The sequence below is a fragment of the Cebus imitator genome, unplaced genomic scaffold (assembly GCF_001604975.1).
Source record: "Cebus imitator isolate Cc_AM_T3 unplaced genomic scaffold, Cebus_imitator-1.0 Scaffold278, whole genome shotgun sequence".
NCBI lineage: Eukaryota > Metazoa > Chordata > Mammalia > Primates > Cebidae > Cebus > Cebus imitator.
Genome location: NW_016107593.1, coordinates 1,294,794 through 1,305,309, shown reverse-complemented (window position 1 = coordinate 1,305,309; position 10,516 = coordinate 1,294,794). Strand labels below are relative to the sequence as shown.

The window sequence follows — 10,516 nt, the reverse complement described above, 5'->3', positions numbered from 1 at the left end:
AGGACATCAGAGATTGAAGATCAACTCAATGAAATAAAACGAGAAGGCAAGAAAAGAGAATAAACAGCGAAAAGAAGTGAACAAAGCCTTCAAGAAATATGGGATTATGTGAAAAGGCCTGTGCTTGATTCCGTGTACCAGAAGATGACAGGAAGAATGAATCCAAGCTGCAAAACACTCTTCAGGATATTATCCAGGAGAACTTCGCCAACCTAACAAGGCAGGCCAACATTCAAATACCGGAAATACAGAGAACGTCACAATGATACTCCTCTAGAAGACCAACCCCAAGGCACATAATCATCAGATTCACCAGGGTTGAAATGAAGGAAAAAAATGCTAAGGGCAGCCAGAGAGAAAGGTCAGGTTACCCACAAAGGGAAGCACACCAGACTCACAGCAGATCTCTCAGCAGAAACTCTGCAAGCCAGAATAGAGTGGAGGCCAATATTTAACAGCCTTAAAGAAAAGAACTTTCAACCCAGAATTTCATATCCAGCCAAACTAAGCTTCATAGGTAATGGAGAAATAAAATCCTTTACAGACAAACAATTGCTGAGAGATTTTGTCACTACCAGACCTGCCCTACAAGAGCTCCTGAAGGAAGCACAAAACACAGAAAGGAAAAACCAGTACCAGCCACTGCAAAAAAGAACCAAATGGTAAATACCAATGATGCAATGTAGAAATTACACCAACCAAAGGGCAAAACAACCAACCAGTAATAAAATGGCAGGATCAAATTCACACAAAATAATATTAACATTAAATGTAAATGGACTGAATGCCCCAATCAAAAGACACAGACTAGCAGATTGGATAAAAAGCCAAGAATTATCAGTGTACAGTATTCAGGAGACCCATGTCATGGCCAAAGACACACATAGACTCAAAATAAAATAAAGGGATGGAAGAAGATTTACCAAGCAAATGGAGAGAAAAAAAAAAAAAAAATCAGGGGTTGCAATCCTAGGCTCTGATAAAATGGACTTTAAACCAACAAAGATCAAAAGAGACAAAGAAGGGCATTACATAAAGTAAAAGGATCAATGCAACAACAAGAGCTAACTATTCTAAATATATGTTCACCCAATACAGGAGCACCCAGATACGTAAAGCAAGTCCTTAACAACCTACAAAGAGACTTAGACTCCTGCACAATAATAGTGGGAGACTTTAACACTCCACTGTCAATATGAGACAGATCAATGAGACAGAAAATCAACAAGGAAATCCAGGACTTGAATGCAGATCCGGACCAAGTAAACTTAACAGACATTTACAGAACTCTCAACCCCAAATCTACAGAATATACATTCTTCTCAGCACCACATCACACGTACTCTAAAATCAACCACATAATTGGAAGTAAATCACTCCTCAGCAAATGCAAAAGAACAGAAATCATAACAAACAGTCTCTCAGACCACAGTGCAATCAAATTAGAGCTCAGGATTAAGAAACTAACTCAAAACCACACAGCTTCACGGAAAATGAACAACTGGCTCCTGAATGTTGACTGAATAAACAATTAAATGATGGCAGAAATAAAGATGTTCTTCAAATGAGAATGAAGATGCAACATATCAGAATCTCTGAGACACATTTAAAGCAGTGTCTAGAGGGAAATTCATAGCAATAAATGCCCACATGAGGAACAAGGAAAGGTCTAAAATCGACATCCTATCATCAAAATTGAAAGAGTTAGAGGAACAAGATCAAAAATCTCAAAAACTAGCAGAAGAAAAGAAATAGCTAAGACCAGAGCAGAACTGAAGGAGACAGAGACACAAAAAAACCGTTCAAAAAGTCAACAAATCCTGGAGCTGGTTTTTTAAAAAGATCAACAAAATAGATAGACCTCTAGCCAGACTAATAAAAAAGAAAAGAGAGAAGAATCAAATAGATGCAATAAAAAATGATAAAGGGACATCACCCCCAATCCCACAGAAATATGGAAGTTTTCTTTTTTTTTTCCCCATTTATTTATTTTATTGTATTTTAGGTTTTGGGGTACATGTGAAGAACATGCAAAATTGTTGCATAGGAACACATATGGCAGTGTGATTTGCTGCCTTTCTCCCCATCACCTACATCTGGCATTTCTCCCCCTGCTATCCCCCCCCAGCTCCCCACCCCCCACCGTCCCTCCCCTATTTCCCCGCAACTGACCCCAGTGTGTAGTGCTCCCCTCCCTGTGTCCATGTGCTCTCATCGTTCAACACCCGCCTATGAGTGAGAACATGCGGTGTTTGATCTTCTGCTCCTCTGTCAGTTGGAAGTTTTCAAATACCAATGTGCTTTGTTCATGAAGCTAAGTAATTTGGTGATGGAATTTCTACTTGAAAACTCTTTGTGCATCAGTGTCAGAGATAAATTCAATTGTCAGAAAGCTGTGTCAGAACAGATTTCTTGTCATTTTTGCCGCAGAGCAGAGATTTATTGAAAATGCTTGATAATATCACTCACTGAGCTATTTTACATAAACATAGCAGTGGAGTGAATGCTTTGAGTTGAAGCATTTGTGTGTGTGTGTGTGTGTGTGTGTGTTTCTGACTTTCAAAACTGACATCGAGGGGAAAAATACCAAAATATAGCTTAATATCTGGTATTTTATTCAACTTACTTTAAGAATGATTATTTTTTGTTGTAAGTAAATGTAGACTTCTGTGCCTTTTCAGAGATGAATCATAGAATGAAATACCCCAAGATCAAAGCTTTGGGATGCTGACTATTCTATTTCATGTCAGGAAATAATTAGCATTTTTGAGATGTAGAAACATATGACAGATTTATTATTTTTGAAAGAACTTTTATTTGTAAACCCTTTGTTATCAGGCCAGTAGCAAACATGTAAAACTATTAGAAAGTAAAATTTCTTTCTTCAGTAATGAAAGACTTTGGAACTGCAGTATAAATTTAGTCTCTTGAGTGTTTTCAGTGCTCTAACTATAAGACTAGATGGCTTGCAAAATTGTTTTATGTTTCTCTGTCCAAATTTGTTTGGCTCCTAATCAGAACATGCTTATGAAACTCCTTTTCTAAACATATTATATTAAACATTTGTTAATAATTATTTTGCTTGTAGTATAATCATTTTGATAAGAAAATATAGTATGCACAATTTGTAGAATTAGTATCTTCTATATTTAAGGGAGACTAACATTGTCACATTTATTTATGAGGGAAAATTATGAATACAGGGAATGCTTTGCAACCTAGCAATTCACCTTAATGACTGCAGTGATCTATTTGATCAGTAAGACAGTTGAAATAATTCAGCTGACTGTCTCAGAGTCTGGAAATTTGAGTTGTTTAAAAATAGATCTTATATGGCTTGTATTTACAAATATGTTCAAGTACATTATTATTATTATTGTAGTTATAGTAACTATATACCACAGTAGACTAAATCATCCATCAAGCCACTCTAAAAGTCTCCAGTGTGTTAAAATGACACATTTCTAAATAATACTCCTAGAAAATCCTTTGTAATTACTCACTTGAAAAATATGAAGTATCTCTAGCACTGTACTAGGAAAGACACAGAGACAACAAAATTATAACTTCTTTCTTTAAAGAATTTGTAAGATTTTGGCTGATATCTGGTTTGAATCTTTGATTCTTATAAAAAGCTTCCTTGTCATTTTCTAAATTTCCCTTTTCCTGGAGCCTCTTTATGTGTTTGTATATCCATAATGTGCTTTTCATAAAGTATTTTTATTGAGGCATTGTGCTTTGTACCACTTATTCTCAAATGTTCATTCACTTTTCTCTAAATTTAGAAAAACCATGTACCTCCTCATACATTTAAAATTTGATGCAAAAATATTTTGTTACATATAACATACCTGTGAAAGATGGAATTTTTCTGGAAATTTAAACCAATCTAAAAGCATAAAAATACCATTGTGGTTTGATACAAACATCACCCCTTTACAAAATATGTAAGGGGGTGGCTTGTTAACAGATAAAAGTTAACATCACTTATTTTTATCCTTGAACTAGAATCTACAATTTTCCCCTATAGATTAACATACAGACATGATCTATTTTTATGTTTGTGGGTCTTTTATTGATTATCTATGTTTTTGCAGCATAAAATTTATATAAACCAAAATTTTATTTTATGTTTTTAATTCGGTGACTATGAGTCTTTAATTGTTAATTTTCTTTCCTGTGGATTTTGTTAACATTACAATTAGTGTTTCTGACAATTGCATATAAAGTAAAATTTTATTGGCCTGTTATCACTTAATGATATGAATGGGGCTTTTTGTGTATTAATTGCATATTATCCATGTCTGAATGTTGCTTATTGCATTAATTCTGTTCCAGTGTGCTTCTTATTGATACAAACACTGTGAAACCTTTGCATATGCTTGCATATATATATATATATAGTATATATGTATATAGTGTTTATATATATGAATGAGTACTGTAACAAGATCTTCATAGCAATCACTCAATAATTTGAACTTCTTCCAAATTACATGCCAAAAATCACACTATAATCTCTCTTCCTAAGTTATTTTTAATAACCTTTCAACTTGCAACTACCTGAGGTCCTAAAAATAACTTTAAAATGTTGGTATTCCTGAAAAACATTCAGTTACACTTAATATGTCACTCACCTGCTCTGATTTGGGTATTTGAAGATATTTTCTATTTAAAGATAAATCCTAAGTATGACTATTGAGAAAACACTTTGCTTCTCTCTCTCTCTCTGTGTCTCTGAACTGTCTCTCAAGAGCAATACATTGTTTTATAGAATTAATGGAAAATTCCCAACACTTTTTCAGCCCACTCTACACAATATACTTGATTGTGAACAACCTAACCTTTATAATGCCATAGTTCATCCTTAGAAGAAAGAATAAGGCCAAGACAAACAACAAACAAAATGATCAAAATAAAATGTTAAGGTGGATTTATGGTAACTTGATTAACTGTTTCTTTGTTTGGAGACTTAGAATGTTTTAAACTGCAGAATAATATCTCATAGTAAGATGCTTGAGGAGTGAGCTGTCTTTTCTAAAGTAAAAAGTGGGATTGGTGGAGAGAGGTAAGCACGGGAATCTATGTGATACCATGAAGGTTATGTATGGATTTGAGGATCTGAAAATTCCACCATTTTTTTTTGCATGTTGCGTGCATACATAAGATTCAAATAACTCATTAACCTTTTTCTTTTGCAGCTGTTGTGAGCGCCATCCCTGTGCCGACCCTAGAAAGTGCCCAGTACCCAGGAATCCTCCCGTCTCCCACCTGTGGATATCCCCACCCGCAGTTCACTCTCCGGCCTGTGCCATTCCCAACACTGTCAGTGGACCGAGGTTTTGGAGCAGGAAGAAGTCAGTGTAATGCATTTTCCTTTTTATTTTTTAAATAAGAATGAATGAGTAATAGCAAAGGCGTCTTGTAAAATGAGTAGCATTCTGATCTTCTTAGCTCTGGGAAGATTGATTTCCCTATGACTGTGACTGTGGTACTAGAATTTTCCTTTCTAACACAAGTGCTTTGGATCCTAGCTCATGTGCATTTATACTGGTTCCCTGGGCCCCTTTCCACAGCACACTCCACTAACAATACGGGGGGAAGTGGTGGGGACACAAGGATCAAGTGGTTCCATCAAACATTGATGTGATGGCTGCTTGAAATTAATATGTCCTATTAAATAGGAAATTAATAATCAAGTAATATCTCCCATCATATTTGGTATGTGTTGGTTATGTCTCACTGATTGCTGATGAACCAATACTTAGATGAATGCTTTAGATTTCTTTAATCAGTTAAATAATATTTTTTCAGCTTTAAAAATTAATTCTCAGAAAAAAAAAAAGGATTTCCAGAGTAGTATTTCATTTATTTGAAGGAAGGTAGAAATGGAAAGAGACTCCCAAGCTATTATATACACCCTGGTGATTTCTGCTGTGCCATTTGACTTTTTTTTTTTTTTTTTGCACAGCATTTTAAAATCGATTTTATGGCTTTCATCTCTTAGTTAAGAACAGGTGACTCAGCATCTCATGTGAGATAGGATGTTTTGTAATAGATATGATAGTAACAACAATAAAATATATTTTGAGGTAAGGTATATTTTTCCAACCAAACAGGGACAGCTCTAAGAAATCATAAATCGTCTAGATATAGCAAGGTTAGAATTAAAAGCCATCAAAGATCTGCCAAGGGAGAATTGGATTTATTTTCTCCTTTCTCACTGCACATAATATCTACAGAATAGAGTTGTGTGCAAAAACTCAAGGAAAAATAGGTGCCCAAACCACACTGAAGGGAATTAAATGGGAAAGATATGGAAAGTCTAACAACCAAAAAATTTTCAAATCCCGAGACAACTGGAAATGCAATTCCAATCAAAGAATTTAGAGCCCATAAGTGCCTTCTTCACTTCTAAAATGAAGCTCTCTGCAACAAAAAAGACAAGTTTTTACTTTTAATTTAGTATTCCCCTCATTGGTTTGTTGTCTACTACATTCTTTTGATTTCTTGTATATGCTCTGACTTTAAACGGAAACATTAAAAGAATGTGTAGACTTTCAAAGGCAGAGGTGGGCAGATCACTTGAGGTCAGGATTTGGAGACCAGCCTTGCCAATATGGTGAAACTCTGTCTCTACTAAATTAGTTAGGTGTGGTGGCAGATGCCTATCGTCCCAGCTACTAGGGAGGGTAAGGCATGAGAATCTCTTGAGTCTAGGAGGCAGAGGTCGCAGTGAGCTGAGAATGTGCTACTGCACTCTAGCCTGGGTGACAGAGCTAAACTCCATTTCAAATTTTAAAAAAAAAAAAAAAAATGTGTATTACTAGGCCTCTCCATCATGACTGGTACAAGCCAAAAATCAGGACTTTTAAAATTAGCAATTCAGTATTTTTATTCATGTTGTGCCACTCATTTCTTTTCCTTTTTTAAAGGCATAGTTTTCTTTTGAAAATGTATTCATTGAGGTCCAACATCTATTTACTCTTTCCTTTTTTCTCTTAAATTGGTGCAGCATGTGAGACTGTCTCTTATTGGATCATGGGGAAAATGACTCCAAAAGTTAAAGCTTAATGAAAATGACTAAAGGAAATCAGCTAGTATAAAATTTGTTTATATCTGTGGTTAGAAGTCTCATGTGTGACTTCTGATTTTGATGGTTAGTAGGCTGTGTGTATGTGAGATAGGAGGCATGGGGAAATCTCTGTACCTTCTGCTCAATTGTCCTGTGAACCTCAAATTCCTCTAAAAATAAAATTTCTTAGAAATTAATTGATTGGGCTGGGCTTGGTGGCTCACGCCTGTAATCCCAGCACTTTGGGAGACCAAGGCAGGTGGATCACTAGGTCAAGAGATTGAGACCATTCTGGCCAACAGGATGAAACCCCATCTCTACTAAAAATACAAAAAAAAAATTAGCTAGATATGATGGCACATGCCTGTAGTCCCAGTTACTCGGGAGGCTGAGGCAGGAGGATCACTTGAACCCAGGAGGCAGAGGCTGCAGTGAGTGAAGACCAGGCCGTCGTACTCCAGCCTGGGTGACAGAGACTCTGTAAAAAAAAAAAAAAAAAAGAAAGAAAGAAAGAAACAAAAGAAAGAAAGAGAGAGAGAGAGATTGAGTAATATATTTAGTCCCTAGGTTTCTTTTAATTTTAAAAGGATTATTAAATAAAAGTAATTATATGACAAAATGCTTAATAATTTTTAAAATTCATCTAAAATCAAAAGACAATGGATTTTCTACTTCTGGCCAAAATTTTACAGATTTTTAAAATATATTTTCAGTCATTCATCAAGAATCTTTTGAACAAAGCTATGTGCAATGCAAAGGGACTAAGATCTAATACGTGTTCCAAGTAATTGCTTAAAAGAAAAATAAATAAATAACACTCACCCTCCCTTCTAGGAAACTAACTATTCTCTAAATCACTGTCAGAAATAGTTAATGTCTTGCTTCCCGCCATTCCGTATTAGTTTCTAAATGCCTTAGAGAACACTAAACATTCCTGTTCTCTCTCAAGCAGAGAACATTTCATCACTCTGGGTGGAGATATCTTATTAGTAGCTTGGGAAACAGAGAAAGGTACACGTAAAAAAAAAAGAAAAAGTTGACTTTGCCAAGGTGGAACTCTTTTTCCTCCAAAGTTATCTGAAAGACCTTTGAGTTTTATGAGAAATGAATCACTAAAGTCCTATCCCAAAGATCTGCTGCCTTCTGAAGGCACAAATAAAGCTGAATTTCTCTCCCACCATAAGGAAAGAAAAGATGTGCATTACATGTATTCATTTGCATTACATGTATTCGCTGACCTATTAGTAAATATTTGCATAGTTGCGATGAACAAATATTTCCTCTTCTTTCTGTTCTTGAGATGAAGTCTCACCCAGCCATCCAGGCTGGAGTGCAGTGACACATTCTTGGCTCACTGTAACCTCCACCTCTCAGGTTCAAGAAATTCTCCATTCTCAGCCTCCCGAGGAGCTGGGATTATATGCATGCACCACCACATCTGGCTAATTTTTTTGTCTGTTTAGTAGAGATGGGATTTCACCACATTGACCAGGCTGGTCCCAAACTCCTGAACTCAGGTAATCTGACTGTCTCGGCCTCCCAGAGTGTTGGGATTACAGGAGTGAGCCATCCCAACCAGCCTCCTCTTCTTAATAAGTAACTGCAGTACTACTCTTAGCCTCAATAAGCAAATGAGCTATCCCTAGGGAACAGTTGAGCTGCATTGTATTTGAAAACTTCAACCAGTAGGTAGACTTGGGGCCTCATTTCTACAATTAAGTATAAAATTTGTGCCCCCACTTTCTCATCTTTGAAACAAGTAGGGGATGGGAGAGAATTTTAAGAGATTTCTACTCTTCCTTATAGTTCTGACATTGTCTTAACTAATGGGAAGGCTGGTCAACTTTATCCATGCTATCTTTCTGCCCCTGTTGTCCCTCAAACTAGAAATCAACTAATAAGTGAAACTTGACCTAGATAAAATCAGGAGTGCAATGGAATTCATGGATTATTCTCTAGGGTCTTTTAAAATATCCAGGCTGTAAGAAACTGGGGCTATGCAAAAATACTGCATCATTTCGTTCTTCTGAGATTAATGAATGAATTGGGCTCCTAGAGGTGTTCATGTCTCAAAGTCTTTACTTAGAGTTATTGGCTTGCTATATTTCTATCACATATTGTAGTTTTTAGATAGAAGAAAAATCTCATTTCCATTTCTGCAATATTTTTGCCAGTTATTCTGTAGCAATTATTTATGTGTATTGACATCGTTATAAAGTGCCTTGAGATTTGACTCTGCTGTGTAATTGTACGCTATCTGCACAATGAACTCAGACTGTTTCATCATGTGAAAACAAGTGCCTTGCTAGCATGTATTTGATTTTCACTCTACACTCTGAGTTGCAGAGCAGAGGCATGTCATGGGCAAAAGCAGGTTTCTTCTCTTTCAGAGCTCTTGGCACAGCTAAATGCCATGTCACTAAGCCAACTTGTTTCACATTGGTGTCCTGAAGCCAGTGCCTGAACTGGACAAATGTGCTAATCTGAAATGAGAATATTTCACTAGTGGAGCAGTTGCTACTGTGTTTGTTAACGGGTTTTTGCTGCTTTAAATGTTAGCCGGTTCCAAAAGCATTTATTTTACTCTACTTAAAATATAAGAAATATGAATTATATATGGTAATCCTATACCTGTTCAGTATATTCATTTTGAAGACAACAGAATCTGTCCCTTAGGGATTAGTGATATATTCCATCTTGAGGAAGGGCCCTCTCACTCCTGCCTAGTACATTAGGCATTTTTCTTTTCTCCCTGTGTGGTACTAAGAATGGATTTTGCTAAAGAGGAGGCCCATCCGTGTAGAGCCATTTTCAATTCCCTCAAAGTCAAGAGCCACATCATGATGTTTGCAGCCAGGATCATGGATGCCAGCTGAAAACTGGGGGCAGAGGACTGGGCATGCAGACAGCTGTTGTTTTTAGAGTTTCTGATGAGGAGCAATAGCATTAAAGAGTAGGATTGGGATAAAGAATACTCAATGACATAATCAAAATTCTTGTAAAATAGGAAATTTTTCAAAATAAGAGACCGAATTTCAAAAGACTAAAAAATGCATGTACATTCTATTAACTTATGTTCACAATAATATTTTAATGTATATTTCATTCATTTCAAAAATTCAAAAGTAGAAAAGTAAAAATTGAAAGAAAGAAGGAAGTAAAACATAAACATATTATTGTCACTGGTTAAAGCACTGTTAAAAATATAATGTGGGTTAATTACAATCTGTCTTCATGAGTGAGAATTATTTAAGGCAGATTTTTAAGGAAAATTGTGAAATTTACTTCCCTCTATGGATATTTTTACTTTGCCATTTATAGACCGTTTAATAAAAGCTGGCCCATTGCAGATGAAAGGGGAACATAGAGAAACATCCACAGGAACCTCATTTGTGAAACACGTAATTCACAAAGGAAAAGAGAGACTAGTATAGTGGAAGC

At 35.9% G+C, this 10,516-nt stretch overlaps 1 protein-coding gene across 4 annotated transcripts in view; it reads left to right on the top strand.

Annotated features, from left to right (window-relative positions):
• DCC (DCC netrin 1 receptor) overlaps positions 1–10,516 on the top strand; it is a 1,206,315-nt gene that overhangs the window by 1,152,021 nt on the left and 43,778 nt on the right. For 2 of the 4 annotated variants that reach the window (XM_017501124.2, XM_017501121.2), the window contains exon 26: positions 5,202–5,357. In XM_017501124.2, coding sequence (XP_017356613.1) covers positions 5,202–5,357 — 156 coding nt within the window. Of the gene's footprint in view, positions 1–5,201; positions 5,364–10,516 lie in introns of all 4 variants that reach the window. The other 2 variants (XM_017501122.2, XM_017501120.2) reach the window with 1 other exon arrangement.